This window comes from Leptonotus elevatus, chromosome 4, assembly GCF_054856555.1.
Source record: "Leptonotus elevatus isolate MCC_2025b chromosome 4, RoL_Lele_1.0, whole genome shotgun sequence".
In the NCBI taxonomy this organism is placed as follows: domain Eukaryota; kingdom Metazoa; phylum Chordata; class Actinopteri; order Syngnathiformes; family Syngnathidae; genus Leptonotus; species Leptonotus elevatus.
This window is the reverse complement of record NC_141242.1, coordinates 27831399-27848216: the sequence shown is the minus strand read 5'-3', so window position 1 is coordinate 27848216 and position 16818 is coordinate 27831399. Positions and strand designations below refer to the sequence as shown.

Below are 16818 nucleotides of genomic sequence, written 5' to 3'. Positions count from 1 at the left end.
GCTTGCTTTCTTCTTGCTAAACAGGTAAGATCTCATCACAAAAATTTGATAGGGTCTATTTATGATAAGCAATGCACATTAAAACTACCACTAACGTCTCTGCACTCTGGTCAAGACAGTACAAAAAAAGAACAACAAAAAGCTAAATTGCAATGTTTAATAAGTATTACCAAGTAATAAATCAGAGCTATAGAGTAACTTCTAAACACAAAAGTTAGGTGCACCAAAATTTCAACCGCATCACACTCAACACCACAGTTTTATGAGTTTAATCTTATCAAAAATAAATAAATAACTTGAGCTGCGAGCAGCTTTAAAGGGCCCTCACAACCCTGGCCACGTTGGTGTACTATCACATAGAACCCTCTAAAATATAAATGTTTGTGCCAGGCCTTTTGTGTGTGCAAAGTTTCATGAGTATTCATTAAAATATGTCCTCTGTAAAAGGCCAAAAAAGTGCTCAATTCTCAAAATAAATTCAAAATGTTGGGTTTAGCATACAGCTTATGGGGGCTGCTACATATGCCTTCAAATTTTCGTGGCTCTAGGTGAAACATACAATTACGAAAGGTGCATGTCGCAATATTGTAGTGTTAAAATAACCATATTTTTTACCCACACGTTTTAAGAATTGTAATGTAGCCGCAAGGGGACACAAGCCAGTGTTTTCTTGTGCCAGTCCCAAGCCCGGATAAAAACAGAGGGTTGTGTCAGGAAGGGCATCCAACTTAAAACTTAAAACCAAACATGCAAACCAAATATATGAATTCCATACTGGATCGGGGAGGCCCGGGTTAACAATGACTGCCATCAGTGCTATTGACCTACAGGTTGCCGGTGGAAACTGGACTACTGTTGGTTGAAGAAGGAGAGGAGGAAGGTGTGTTCGTAGGAAGAAAGAGAAGAGGAACACCAAGAGTGTAGGACAGAGTAAGGACTTTGAATGTTGGAACTATGACAGGAAAAGGTAAAGAGTTGGTTGACATGATGCAGAGGAGGAAGGTGGACTGTGTGTTCAGGAGACCAGGTGTTTAGGAGCAGTTTTTCAAGTTATTCTATCATGGTGTAGATAGGAAGAGAAATGGAGTAAAAGTCGTGAAAGGGGCGTTTGTTAGGAACGTCCTGGAGGTAAAAAAAAAAAAAAGTCAGAGTGATGAGTCTAAAGCTAGGAATCGAAGGTGTGATGATCAATGTTGTTAGTGGGTATGCGCCACAGGTAGGATGTGAGCTGGAGGAGAAGGAGAACTTTTGGCTGGACCTTGACGAAGTGATGCAGAGCATTCCTAGAAGAACAGAGGTGATGGGCAGGTTTGGTATCCAGGAGAGGAACGCATAAAGAAAGAGGATGAAACGGGACCCACAGCTTGCTTTCTTCTTGCTAAACAGGTAAGATCTCATCACAAAAATTTGATAGGGTCTATTTATGATAAGCAATGCACATTAAAACTACCACTAACGTCTCTGCACTCTGGGCGCGTGCACATCGCTGGCAAACTTCTTATTTGGTTGAGCAAAATGCTACAAAATACTTTTTTGAAGGTCTTAGGCTGACAGATATGCCTCCCAATTTTCATTAATCTAGATGAAACATATCTATTCTGTCCTTCAGAAGTTGAGGGTTTAAGCTTGTAATGAAAGTTATACAGTACAGTATGTAGGCTTAGAGCTTAGAGACACAAAAATACAAAACAGAATGTGCAACACAGGAACACACAACACACCTTAGTTACACTATCTTATAAAGTTTATACAATCATAACATTATATACTAATCGCTCGAGCTCTCCATTAGCGCTCTCGCATCAGGTAAAAACTTTCAAGCAACTTGATTTGTGCGCGTCTGTCAGCTGGATGCAGTGATATGAACAGAAAAATAATGCCTGTGACCCCCAGCCAATTAGCCGGACTACTTTCGTCTCAACCAAAACCGGACCAGATCTCGGGTCACAGGACGCTGTCAGGGCTAAGTCGGTGAGGAGGCCATACAGATTCATGTAAATTAAAAATTAAAAAAAGAACTATCACTTTAACTGCGCAAGCGCCATCTAGTGGGCCACATTTCAGTTTTGTAACAGTGGGCCCCACTGGGCCACAACTGCCGCAGGCAGCTTTCAATTGAGGCTTTGTACAGATGTAGCGGGGTATTTTTAATACCGAATATTTCTCCTCCTCCCCGTGTAGAAAAAAAAATCTGTCCACACTGCTGCCTCGAACCTTGCCAGCAAGCTGAATTTTCGCGGTATTTGTTCACAAACACTACGAGAATCCATCTTGAACTGCTCTCGCGGTTCAATTTTCAACCAACCGACCAATCGGGCGTCGTTTAAGGCGGGACATGCAGCTGTGACGAAACCAGTATTGTACAGAATGCCCCGCCTTTCACTAGCAAATCACCATTGAGCAGTCCCACATTGTTAATGTGAAAAACTCCCTTGAGTGAATCACAATATCAATCTGATTACACTCCCTCGTTTGTTTAAAAAAATCCACATAAATGCACACAAAAACGGAGAAGTTGATTCCGGAATTCTTTGCTTGTTGGGCATCTTATTGTGCGTCAGTGTTTACACATAAATAAATGTCATTGATGACCACATTATATCATGTTACTTGATACTGATTTTATAAATATTAACTAGATTTAATTTAGTTATTATATACAAACAATAATAAGTTAACATAAGTCATAATTTCTGAATGGGCCACTTTTTACAGGAAAAGCTGGGCCCCAAGGTAAAAAATGTTAAGAACCATAATGACTTGCAAATGATTAACAATTTGGTCATCAAAGTTCTTTCAAGTACAATTCCACAAGACAGTGAGGCATATTACTGACTGGGCTGGACAATGTGGCTGAAGGATATACAGTGAACAAAAATATAAATGCAACATTTTTTTTTTTTTGCTCACATTTTTCATTGGCCTTAAGTTGGACTCAAAAATCAAAAACTTTTTCACAAATGGTAATTTCCCTTAAATAACCTCAAAGTGAATGTGCCACTTTGATTGACCATGAGTGAAGTTTGCTGCGGTCACTCCCAGAGCGGCACAGCCCTCCCTCTCTCAGATCTGCTTGCCTGTGCTCATCTGTTCAATCACCAACATAGGGCCTAACCTGCATCTGAGTTACACCACGCACTACTCAGGATTTACGCCAGTCACTTACACAGCCCTTGGGTTTTCTATAATACAGAAAGCGTATATTGTTTCTTACAGACTGAGATCTTCATTCCACTTCAGCTCAAAGTGTCCACTGCGCTTGGCTGTCTTTTTGGTTTCACTGGAAAGGCCATCTGCAGTCACCTCTACAAAGGAGCTGAGCCGAGAGTGACGGGTTGGCAGCTTGGGAGATTGAGGCTTCGCAGACACCACTAGGAGCACATTGATAAGGTTATTGGGGCAATCTTTTTGTAGATAAACAACTCAGTCAATATATTATTATATCTTCATATTTCTCTTTGGTCATTGCTCCAAAAAAAGAACACAAATTTAACATCATACAATAAACATTTATGATTAAATAAACATTACTATTGCTGTCACTATCAAATATTTTTAGAATCAATTAATTTATCGATTATTCAATCGACTAATCTGATTCATTTTAATTTTGCATTTAAGTACATAATTTTTTTTTTCCATAATTACTTTATTTGGATTATGTTGTTTATTAAGCAGTGATTGGTGTTTATTTCATACTTTGTATTCATATAGTGATTAAAAAAAAGGGAGATTGATGTTGTACTATGTTACCGGTTTGGTCATTGTTTTTCAAAATAAAAATGTCTGCAAATGTCTTATTTTGATTAAACACAGAAGATAATCAGTCTTCTTTCATGAACAACTACAGAAATCAGTGAACAATTACTGTTGATATGCTGAAATCTGAGATTTTGGACAATTTTAAATTTAAAAAATGGCTCCAAACGTTTACTCGATTATTTAAATAGTTGTTGATTAATTTGATAATTGATTACTTGTCGATTAATCGATTAATTTTGACAGCTGTAGTTCAAATTTGAATTTTCACTTTGTATTGCACTACAGAATAAATGTATAAAATAATAATTTAGTGCTGTCACTATCGAATATTTTTAGAATTGATTAATCTATCGATTATTCAATCGATTAATCAACTAATCAGATTCATTTAAATTTTGCATTAAAGTGTATTACAAAAGCATTTTTTCCGCCGATTGCTTTTCATTAACCAGTGATGGGTGTTTATTTCGTACTTTTTTATTTGTATGGTGCTTTAAAAAAATTGGTTAATTGTTGTTGTATTATGTTACCCATTCGGTCATTGTTTTCCATTTCCATTGTTTTCCAGTTACTGGACGACCGGCTCTACCCCTGAGCCACAGCCGGCACACTATACAGTTTAAGTAGATAGGGGGGAATTTTTGCTAGAGCCAAACGGCATCAGACAGCATCCTGAGCAGATAAAAACAGCCAGCTTTGGCAGCATCAACAGAATGTGAAGCCACGTAGCTGGTAAGTTAAGCGTATGGATGTGTTGAACCAAGATAGCAATAGTATAGCATTAGTTTTAGAAAAAACTGGCCACTTGAATGACTGGCGAGTTTCATGCATTTGAGATGCATGCACAAGAGATGTTGTAAACATGTAAGATGTTGTAAACATTACACGTTTTATTTATTGTTTATCAGCGTTTGTGTTAATATATTTTTTTTAGTTTAGGGGTTAGACTGTAGAGTAAATATACAAATTGTTTAACTAAATATAGTTCTCCATCTTCTGATTGAATTGGTATCTTTTTTTTTCTTGCTGATTGACCCCTAAATCCTGAATGTGTAAAAAGCCAATTTATTATTATTTTTTCTCCAAATTAACAGTAATTAAAGAAGTTATTTGAACAGACATGTTGCTCCATCTTATGATCGGACTTGTTATCAGAATTATTAAAAAAAAAAAAAAATGTAATCGCTTATCGGCGATCGTGATCGGGCCCAACAATCATGATCGTGTAAAGTCTAAAAATATGCATTAATGATTGCTCCATTTATGGGTTATTTTATGAAAAATGTCTCATTCAAAATCATAGGCATATCTGTCCAACAGAAAACAAAGCGCTTAACAATTGGTATCCTGCTCATTTCCAACCCAAAATTATCTTACAAACCGGGTAAAAGAACATGAAAGGTCAAAATTGTGGCATGGTACGTTTAAGAATTAAGAGATTATTACCTTTTAAAATCAACTGAGACTTTTCAGTAGAGTGGACAAGGACACCAGGTCTGATCACAGTGGAAGATGCCATGACATTAGACCACTGAAACACATATTGTCACATTTTCACTGCATCATATCACAAAGAAGAGACGAACAACATTTAGCAGGCCATCAAAAATGTTTTAACTCCATGAAGGCAAAGACCAATTGTTCGACCTTCAGACTTATGTGATACAGTGTAAATACCTTGAGACAAGATTTACAACATCACATTGTGCAAACTTAGATATGCATGCTGACTGGTACTTAGGGACTACAAAGACAATATACATCGTCACTCTAGTTTAAATTTATGGGGTGGAATTAGAAAACTTCCCAGCAAATCGGAATTACACTGCAATATCAGTGAAACATTTCTTGCTGCAGAGTACGTGCCAAGGTGACTACAACTGGCACATCGGTGTGGGACTATATAGGGCAGGGTGATGTGCTACCGGAGGTCACAATTTAAAACCAATTTAAAATAGTTGCATTAAAAACTACCTCAAGTGTATTCCTGGTTCAGGACGAAAGGGGGTAACGCTTACGCAAATAAAAATAATAATAATAAATACATACATAAAAATAAAAGAACAATTCTTTAGATCACGAAATGATACAAGCTAAACGACTACACTGCGTTCAGTAACAACAAATGCGCAGTGGTGAAATAACTGTTCCGTGGATCACCTAATCATACTACCTAACCAAAGCTACGTAATATAAATACCCTTGACTGTTACGCATAAAATAAACACGGAAGACGATAAAGGCGTTTCTATGCATTACAGTAAAGTAAAGGGCAGAAGGCATTCCCGTTACCGGTGTGTTTTTCACGATCATAATAATTCCATATTTATATATTAAAATTGCTTAATATTCACGTGAAAAATTATGTTCTGAAACAAAACAGTGTTCTTTCTAATATTATATTATGAGCAAAGCGATGTAATTTGCTACAGAACAAATTATATAATGTTGTGAGAGCGATATGTTGCATTTATTTTGAAGGGAAAATCACTGCCTTTTCCGGTACATTGACCATTGTTACAAAATTGACCTGCAAGAGGCTAACTGTTAGCTAGCAGCAAGCTTTGTGGGGTATAAGGAAAATGCGTCCATATAACCTGCTCTGACTAAACTTCTGAAAATAGCTTAAGTGGACCCAGCGGTCGCGTACTTCAAAAGGAAATGTGTGCGTGCGTGTATTCACACACGAACAATGATTCAAATGTAGACTCGTTTTTCATTACCTTTTAGGTGGTGATCCGCTGGTGTAGCCAGTGAACTTTCATTTCCGCCACAGTTGCAAAACCACATGATCTATCATTTATCAGCTGTGCGCCACACTGGGATGTTATAAATAGGGATGTTCTACACCAACAACATTGAAATTAGAGTTGGCCCTTATAACATAAGGGGTACAAGTGTCTACAATTTTGTTTTTAAACAAGAACAAATATTAAGCAACGGTGAGTTTCTTTAAAAGGTGTTAATTTGTGGAATAATTTTGGAATTTACCTGAAAATATGTCAGTCACTTGCTGAATTTAAAACATTGTTTAAAAGCAAAGTTTTAAAAATAAATAAATAAATCAGACATGATCTGTTAAAATTGTATATATGCTGTAATTTCTTTGGATGTATCTGTATGAGTGTAATGAAAATTGTATATGTGAGTATGAGGATATGATTCATATAAATGTATTATGGTATATGCCTGTGAATTTCATGTACATATGTTGCTGGCAAATGTGCGTATGTTAAAGTGCACTTGTTTATCCTTTTTTTTTGCTGAAATACAGTAACCTTATTATTGTATCAACATAAAACGAATAAGGGGTAGGACCCTCCTAAATATAAACTCTTTTTCTTCCTGTTCTTGTTTTTCTTTTTACTTCAACTTAGATTTTATACTTGTAATGTGTTTTGTGTTTTCTTCATGTTTATATGTTCAAAAAAAAAAAGTCAGATTTTTTTTAAAGAGGTTGGACAGATTATTTTTAGCTTAAAGGGACAGTTTGTAATATTTAGCACCATCTAATGGTGAAAAAATAATTCATTCATTTAAAAAACTCACTATTTGTTTCAAACGTGCAAAAAAAAGTTCCGGAGAAAATTGGGCACATTTTCACTTCAGAGATCAGTGATCAGTGGCGAAGAGTGGGCATGCTGGAGTGACATATATGCGAGCTGAGAAATTTTGGGATATTTTTATTATTAATTTTAACATTAAATATGATTTAATTATTAATTTATACCACTGTGTAGGTATCAAATTAAAGCGGAAATATTCAGGACTAACGCAGGTTGATGCACACACACTGTAATGTAACCAGCTCCGTGGTGAGTGAAATGACACTATCACATGCCCACAAATTTGCCAATACGTTGGAATTTACAGTATTCGGAACTGGCTCGGCCCACTGAGTGGGCTCAATCCGGGAGAGGAAAAAATGACATCGCAGCGGACATCGCTCTCGGAACTAACACAACTTGATTTCTCATTGCGCATGTGCGAAACAAGCTGTCAGCTTTTGAGATCTACGTGAGGAAAACAGGACGAATTACACAGGAATTTAAGATCAAAACAGTAGACCTAAGGTATTGTATAATAGAGGACATTGACAGATAAATATTTTCAATGATTTTATTGAAGGCCCACTAGCCATTTCTGTTAGTGGCTCGGGCTAACTTCTGGTCGATGGGATGCTTGCTCACTTCAAATAACAACAGACTCTATGCATGCATCATTTCTGCATTTAGGGTAAGTGTTACTAACACATGAATCCAGTGAAATTGTATTGTCTGTCCTACCTGTAATTATTTTGTTGTGAAGTAGCCTGGCACAAACAAGTGAGCATAAATTAGTCGACTGGCCATGCACCTGATGAGCTAGTGTTAACATTATTAACATTGTTTTACTGTTTCGATTTATATTTTAACCGTTTTGATTTTAGTTAGAGCTGTGTAATAATAAGACAACAGTTAATTCATATGTTATTCAATCTATAGTCCATTGTTCTCTTCTCTGGGAAAGAGATGTCTAAGTTGTTTCTTTTTATCTATGTATTAGGAATGTTTGGAAGTTCACGCAGAGCTCTGTCCATAAATTATCTGGTCCAGGAGGACAAGACTGGAGGGGGAAGTTTGGTGACGTGTATTGATGTATCATGTGACTGTCTGAGAGGAGGGGTTTGAAAAGTCACGAAAGAGTACTAGTGCTTACAACAAGAGGAGGAGCGTCACACATGAGGGAGAACAATGGCGGAGTTCAGCCGATCTCACGTGTCCATAAGCTTATGTAAAAATAAATCCTGATTTCACCGATCTCATTGTCTGAGTTTGACAATCAACATTATGAACACGGGAAAACAAAAGAACGATTTTCCTTCAGATGGTGACCCACGACGATGCTGGGTTCTTGGCGGACAGGATCTTCTAGGCGCCTAACTAATTAATTACGGTAAGTGGAGACGTTTATTCACGTAGGGAGGTCCTGTCTGTCGAGAACGCTGCGATGGTTTTCGTCTGATAAATTTAACTGAATTGTACATGAGGTCTGAGTGAATAGGTGTATTAGTATTGTTTAAATTATGAGTTTGGTTCGTTCCGTTGTGTTTGGCTTTTACTACGACGTTGAACTGTACACGACGAGTGTGTGATTGTTTAACGTTGTCGAATAAATTTAAACTATTGAACTATCATACTACAAGTGAGACGTCACTGCATTGATAAATATTAATACGACTTGAATAGAATATTAACTGTAGTGGTGAATACTTAAAATAAATAATGGAGGGCGGTTTTGACCGCGACACCGAATGGTTTGACCTAAAAGTGCTTCCGGTTCATAGTCGGAACTTATTCATGGATGCACAAGTTAAGAATGTTCCGAGGTTGCAGTCGGAGCCATGCCGAAAAACATCGACGAAAAATGAAAAACTATTAATTGTTTGAATGAACGGCTATCGCTAGACAGAATGGTACGAGAGACTTTTGTATTTTCTTTGAATGGTAGAAGAGTCGGACGAAATTGTAAAAAAAGTGGATCGAATGATGAGAAATGCTAGAATGTTGGCTTTGGCCAGTTCCGTTAAAATCGCTCGGGGGGATTTGATAGAAGCTGGTGATGATACTGTTGGAAATCATTTCCTTGATTTCTGCGTGTTCAAATAAATTCAAAGTTGAAATCTGTGAACAAGTTTGCCAGCTTTATTTCAGATTCTGAAAGTCACCTGTAGTACTGCTCAATCATCGCAGCTCACCCACAGATGTGTTCTTTACAAAGTTCATGCGTGCATTTATACATATGGTTCCCTCCCCCTCATTGACCATTCGGCCCTTTCTCAGCATGTGATATTTCCTGTCACCCCAATTCTACACACCCCCTCTCTTATCTCTTCCTTCAGGATGTGTGCCACACTGGGCCCCCCTCTCCCTCTACCAGGCCCCCCTTTTGATCTTGTCCTGTCAGCAGAGTGAGATACAATCTGGCCAACTCCTATTGAGTTCTTCCAGTCCTTAACAAACATGAGGTATACAATTGGCTTCCTAGATAAACTATTGACCTCGGGAGAGCTGGCTCCAGAGATTCCTGCATACCTGCTGTGTGGATTCCGACACCTCACTTCCTTAGGGGGAAAACAGACCACATTCTACCACAGTTATATTCATCTAACTAAAATCAAAAAACACTTTGAAGAATATATATGTAAAACAGAAAACAATATTAATAATTGTAACATTCCCTCATTTGAACTATTCTATAGTTCAACACATTAGATATTGTTTTTAAAGGAAAATGCCAGCGGCATCCTCATCCCCCTCATTCGAAGCAACAGGAGACATCCATTGATTAGCAACAGCTACCATCATATGAGACGACTTATTTTGTACATCCTGTTTCTCAATCATAGTGATAATAAGTCTTTGGCAAAGTGAACGAATACATGGAATAAAACAACAACCACAAATCGTTATTAGCGCAGTGAATTAATTCTATCTACATTTTTGTTTATGGTGCACCACCAGCAAATTACAGATTCGAATCCTGAGAGTACTTGATCAGTTAATTTGTATTCATCTGGCACACCTCTTGGTATTCCAATTGCATCAATGTAGGTGGGAACATTCTGCTCTTGCCAAGAATGTATTTTGGTCCTCTGGAAGGAAGGAGGTTTTGGTTCCCAATTATCAATCATTTGTAACAGATTATCAATAGAGATGGGGTAGATTTGTACTGGCATGAGAAGGGTTATGAGGGCACAATATCCTTTTGTATTTAAAGGCAACTTATCAAATATTCTGTTGTCACCGTACCACCAGTATATGTCCGCTCTGGATTTCGGTTGGAACTTCTGTCCCACATCTACTATCAACACGCACTGAGTAATGTGATTTAATTTTCCCAATTGTTCTCCAGTGCCTGTCATTTTAATACATGTAAAATTACCATTTGCAACTGTGTTTGAAAATACTGGTTTAGTTTTCTGCCAATCGACGAGGGGATACACCTTATCCCATTTCGAGCATTTGACATTGGGGACAGCCTTATTCATTAGTTCCAATATACAGTGATCATCTATTTTAGCCGGAATGATTCTCAATAGAGGCCGCGGACCTACACATACCACACAATTGTCTTTATCAGAGGCTCGAGCCGCTTCATCCGCCAATAATAGCCAATTGTTACTGCCCCCGGAAAATCCTTTTGTAACCCGAAACCTCTCAACTATTCCCTCAGTTGGTACGCTGACCGCCTTTACTCCGCTCTCCATTGTGTATTTAGTCATTTTTGGCTGTTCTAAATTACTCATTGTTTCATTTACGCATACTAAAATGGGGAAATATGGGTCATGTCCGGAGAACCAGGCCCACAACAAAAATCCAAAACAGGAGGCGTTATCAATTGTTGTGTGAGGCGACCGTAATTCCCCTTCTGGAAAAATAAAGTTCATATAGAGTCGCCCCCCCATATTACGCAATGTTATTCTTTTGCTAAAGAAGACTGCCTCCTCACTAGTTCCCTGACGCCAGTATCTTCCATCCTGTGTTGTTATCAGAGCATTCCAATCTCGTCGTACATGACCTGTCAAATACCACCAGTATCTTATCCAATCTTCCCCCTTAGTCTGTCTCCCCTTACCAAATCCCTTTAAGGATCTAATAGGAATTTTAACAGAAGTGTTTGTATTTGGAGCAACTGTCACAGCAATTGATTTCTCATAAGTCCAGAATGTGACCCAGGGATTATATGTAGACTTAATACTTCGCTTAATACGATACGTTGTAATTGCGTTCAAAGTTGTGTCAAAAGGCTGAAAAAAGTACCAAGTCATCATGAGAAGAAAGGTCGCAGTACAGCAGAAGGATATGTTTTTCAGCTTTGAAGCCATCTCATAATGAAGTTCTTTGAAGGTCTTTTTGAATGAAAAGAGTGTCGCAATAGTTCGTCTCTTCTTCAAGAATTTGGGGTAGACTACCCAAATTCTTCGATTTGTCACCTGGGATTATTCTGCCCAAAATGTGACTGATCAAAGGAATGATTGCCCAAGAAAAGGCACTTGCTCTTGATCTTCGTTCAATAAGATTGAATGATGTCCTCAAACGACAGCTCCTGAGCCGGAAACTGGATCATCAGTTGACGTGGCTCCTAGATCGGGACATCAGCTGACGTTGTTTTCCCAGTTGGAGGTGATGAGATTGATGATCATCAGTTGATAAGATAGCTGAGCCTGGCACGTCTCCGGCAGCCTTGTAGACCAGATGTGGAATGTCGTCTTCATCCTCCTTTCTGTGCAGCAAACTGCATAAGATTTCCTCTCCGTCCCCCCTGGGGCCGTTCTCCTGAGTGCAGAACATTTTCATTTAGTCTCTCACAAACACACATAAATTTTATTTTGAGGAAAAACCCTGATAGTTTTTGTTAGTTGGGATTAGTAAATGTTATTTGATTAAGATCCGTAGGTACTGCACTGTTGGAACAGGAAAATATCTATTTTTGTGACATTGAAACAGAGCCCAGCCTTTGATTGAGTTGAATGACATTCGCTCATTCATTAATACAACAGACAAAGCTCGTAAATATTTAATTTTCAAATAGATTTCATATAATTGTAGGTAATTTTTTTACCTCGACATTTACAGTTCTAAATTTGCATGACTGTGCCTTTCACCATCCTGAAAGGAATCATTTTACTAGCATATCATATATTCTCTTCCCAAAATCTCATGATCGGCCGAATCCTGGCATGCTGGGAAAAACTCACATATATTCATATTATCTATACTCTTTTGCAAACACTGGGCTCCAAACATTACATTTTTCACATGTGATTCTGAGATAAAAGATATAATATAATATAATTACCTTCATTCGGCGAATATGCATTATTGTCCTTGCTTGCTTCAGACTTACTTTGCGATCGATTTCCTGTGGATTATCACTTTCAAACTCACCCTGTCGAATGGAGTGTAGGCGATACCCCACAACCTTTGTAATTTTGTTTTTAAGTTTGTTTTTCATTCTCTAACCCACAACCTTTTAATTTTGTATTGAATGTTCTAATTCATCTACATTGGTTAATATCTTAAACATGAACTGTCCTTCTGTTCATTCCTCCCTCATTTTGGCAAAGATCTACAGATCTTTACAAACACGCATTGCACTTCAAAGGAAGACACATCAAAAAACCCCGTTAGCTCATAAAGAAGAACTGCCAGACCACAGCCCCCGCAAAAGACGTCGTAAAATTCACAACTCCCAAAACCAGAATGTGAGGCAACCGAGATAGCCGCAGAACACTGCAAATAATTAGCACAATCAGATAAAAACTAAAACACTAAATGTGAAAAGTTTGGAGACATGAAAAACAATACCACTAGATTTAAGCAAACTAAAAATGATTCAGAAACTACCAACCAACCCCACCTCTTCTACAGATTAGTGGGGCTCGTAAAAACACAGCACAAAAAATATCTCTGGGATTAACAAATCACAGTGCTGTGAGAAAAAAAAATAATAATCGAAAATGAATCATCAAATTATCAGTTATTTGTTGAATAACAATATCTCAGTATGATAAGATGTAAGTTTCAATATTATGTCTATAGAACATACACTTAGATAATACATATTTATAACATATACTATTGTGAAGACTTCTGGGAAGACTTCTACTTAATGCTGCACTTCGTATTCAACTTTAACTGCAGCTGGACGGAGCCCAGAAAGAAAAAAAAATAATTCCCCACAGGGAAAACAAAAGTATATCGTATCGTATTAGTTAAATTCCCATTGTACCAATTCAGAAACTGATTATCCCAAGAAAATAGCCAGACATTTAGTAGGCCCTTCTCAACAAAAAAATAGAGGAACTAAGATTGAAATAAATTTTTTTTCAATCCCTCATTCCAAATTCACATATGTCGTGTTCAATTTCCCGAAATACCTTGCTATAGATCACAGTGCCCCATCCAACACATTAAAAATGCCTTGCATACCACTCGTGTAGCATTTCTTTGAGCAAGATCACACCCCATTCGGACCTCCATCTTTTTTAGTCTTTGTCCAGTCCTCCAGCAGATGTCGCTGTGGGGAGGTTGCCATTTTCAACCTTCCAAAGGATGGATTCTTTTTGCCAATCGATTGTTCCAAACGATTCCAATGTTCCAGTTCTGCTGTCGCTACCGGCGCTTCCTTGTTCCACTTGGTGACAATTTCAGCTGCCACTTCAGCCTTCGTCGGAGCTGCCAAACCTCCTTGTGTGACGAGTCTAACATGCAGTCCTGCCGTAGCGTGTCTTTGAAGGCTCCTGTCTGTCCTTTTTCCCAGCCAGGTGAGGAGGCAGGCCCAACACGATGAGGACAACAATAGTCTGCTTTTCTTGTTGTGATTTCTCTCAACGGCAGCCAATCGCTGCTTTGCTTTCTGACTCCTTGTGACATTTTACAATTAGCCAGCAGATGTCAGGACGGCGGTTGTTGTGTCAGCAATGTTCAAAGCAGGCATTTAGATTTCCTCTGGATGCAAAACAGCCATAGGGGAGAAGTCACTGGAATGAGACGTGTACACAGTCACTGGGCATTGAGGAATTTGAGCATTATGATTGTCTGTCGGCACGGGAGGAGAATGACTGTGCTGCGGCGCGAAGCTCTTTGACTCTTTGTCACGTACATCCAAACGTTGGAAATTGCTGTCTGCAATGGCGGGCTTGATGACACATAGTCTTTCTGAGAGCTCACCTGACCAAAAAATTGCACACTCGTTGATGCAATGCATTAAAAATGCCAGACTGAGGATGTGGGATTATAGCAAGATATTTCACTTCCCGTTTTCTTATTATCTTATTTCAAACTTGTTTTTTTTAGAATGCCCCTCAAAAACAGCCACTAGAAATACAACGTATCCGTAGAGCTGGGCGCATCCCGTTTGCAGATAGTCATCAAACCCCATCCGCTTTGGAACTTAAACATCAGTTTCTGAAATGACACACTCAGAAAAAACAAATATTAAACATCATAATCATTATGTTGACTACAAAAACATTCATAACTTCTCATTCAACTATCCTAAATCCAGCCACAGCTGTACGGATATAGGGATAATTATTTTAACTCAACATAGCTCAATACAAAATGCTATCATTTTATCATTACTCTTTATTCATTTGTCCCGAAAAGAAAAAGTTAACCTGGCTCGTCTTTATCAAAAACAATATAGCATAAAAGACTGTCAAATGCAGTCACTAAAAAATAAAAACACTAAATTAATATTTTTCTACAAGAACTTAGCAACAGCCTTAAAAAACTGTTACTTATTTTGTTTTATCATCCTTCTCTTATCTATGAAAGAGAAAAACTCACAATACGAGGACACATGACTAATCCCCCACTCACACTCAAACCCCCTCTTTTTCCATACAGAGGAGGAGAGAAAATTTCTTCATTTAGCATCCCTCATCATTTGATCCTCATGTCTACAATTTCGTCGTACTTCTCTACCCCTCACTCAAATGCAAACGCACACACTCTTTAGTCATTATAATCTTAAACGGTGTTATTCTATCAATTCGTTGTCCACAAATCTTATAGCATTTAAACCGCAGTTCCATACGGTGATTTCAGTAAACGGGTTAACTTCGAACACATCACCCGTAAACTACTCCAACAATGCTGGAGTCATTTTAGCACCAAATTCAGCCTTTTTTCATTACCAACAAAGAAAATACAAACGTCTGACATACCATTTTGTCCAGCGAAAGCTTTTTATACAATCGATCCATAGTTCGTTTTTTCACTGTATATCGACACTTTTTTCCTCACGGCGACTCACAAGTCCCGACTCTAAACCGGAAGCGCATTCAGAACAAACCATACTGTATCCGGGTCGAAATCGCCTCCATTTTGTTCATAGGCTATTTTACTTTCGGTTTCTTATCTTACGCAAGTAGTATTAATATTTATCAATGCAGTGACGTCTCACTTTACAATATGATAGTTCAAATAGGGTAAATTTATTCGACAACGTTTAAACAACCGTACAACAAGCAACACAGCACGCACAACACAACATAGAACGTACACACACAACGAATACACAATGACTCACAGAACGTACACAGACAACGAATCACGTGATCCAATTCCACAGTGTCAAAACTGTCTCTCTTTTACTGCATATGTCATGCAAGGCGCTCTTTCAGCGCAAAATCAAAAAAAATCACACGTAATCTATCGATCGCAAATACAACGTTTAAAACCCAATGTCCGTTGCAATCGACCTGACTCCCCCAACTGTTCAATTTCAACAGCGCGCGCACTTTTAAAATAACTTATTACGTGAAATGGACCGTCTAATACAGGCGACATGTACTACCAAAAAGAACAGTCCTGAACCAACCAAAACTGCCAAGGGCAGGCGCGTCTACTATGATCTTCAGATTTACCAATGGATCTTCAAATATCCACGAAACCCCGTAACCTCTTTATCCTTATATTCAAAAAATAAATATCATAGTCTATCGAATCCTTCACAACGCCAAAACAGAATAACACTTACAAATTAAAAAAAAACAAAAGACGCTGCTTCTTCCTGTTAATATGGCCCTGTCCCCAGCAGCCTCGCGCATTCACCGGTCCGGGCCAGCACATTCATCACCACATGCTCCACCCCACGTACGTGTTTATAGTTCAATGTCGCAGAAATTTTTAGAACGACATCAAACTACAACTTTGTTCAAACAGATTTCATGTACAAATTTACACAATTTAGCAGACGAAAACAAGTTGCAATGATTTCAAACATACAGAACTCCTCTAGTGGATCAACGTCTCCACTTACTGTAATTAATTATTTAGGCGCCTAGAAGTTCCATTCGTTCATTAATCACTGCAGCTCGAAATCCTCTTACCTCCTTCAGCGTTCGGGGTCACCAATTGTTGGAAATCATTTCCTTGATTTCTGCGTGTTCAAATAAATTCAAAGTTGAAATCTGTGAACAAGTTTGCCAGCTTTATTTCAGATTCTGAAAGTCACCTGTAGTACTGCTCAATCATCGCAGCTCACCCACAGATGTGTTCTTTA

General features: G+C 38.2%; 2 protein-coding genes and 1 long non-coding RNA gene across 15 annotated transcripts in view; 1 reads left to right on the top strand and 2 right to left on the bottom strand.

Annotated features, from left to right (window-relative positions):
* Positions 1-6569, bottom strand: part of wwp2 (WW domain containing E3 ubiquitin protein ligase 2) — a 119967-nt gene extending 113398 nt beyond the window's left edge. For 4 of the 5 annotated variants that reach the window (XM_086072597.1, XM_086072600.1, XM_086072601.1 and 1 more), the window contains exons 1-3: positions 5737-6006; positions 5209-5293; positions 3215-3371 (exon numbers count right to left, since the gene is read on the bottom strand). In XM_086072597.1, the coding sequence (XP_085928723.1) occupies positions 3215-3371; positions 5209-5281 (230 nt within the window). In that variant the 5' untranslated portion in view covers positions 5282-5293; positions 5737-6006. Of the gene's footprint in view, positions 1-3214; positions 3372-5208; positions 5294-5736; positions 6007-6485 lie in introns of those variants that run through there. The other variant, XM_086072599.1, reaches the window with a different exon arrangement.
* A 1878-nt stretch (positions 6570-8447) lies between these two features.
* LOC147176459 (aldo-keto reductase family 1 member B1) overlaps positions 8448-16818 on the top strand; it is a 32603-nt gene continuing 24232 nt past the window's right edge. For 4 of the 9 annotated variants that reach the window (XM_086073090.1, XM_086073087.1, XM_086073086.1 and 1 more), the window contains exon 1: positions 8458-9217. Coding sequence is in view for 1 of the 9 variants with exons in the window: in XM_086073098.1 (XP_085929224.1) it covers positions 9215-9217 (3 nt within the window). In the remaining 8 variants the exon portion in view is untranslated. Of the gene's footprint in view, positions 9218-16818 lie in introns of all 9 variants that reach the window. The other 5 variants (XM_086073091.1, XM_086073089.1, XM_086073088.1 and 2 more) reach the window with 3 other exon arrangements.
* Positions 9425-16627, bottom strand: LOC147176460 (uncharacterized). Its single transcript, XR_015094554.1, has 2 exons — positions 12604-16627; positions 9425-12080 (listed from the first exon to the last, which is right to left on the bottom strand). It is a non-coding gene; the product is annotated as an uncharacterized LOC147176460 (long non-coding RNA).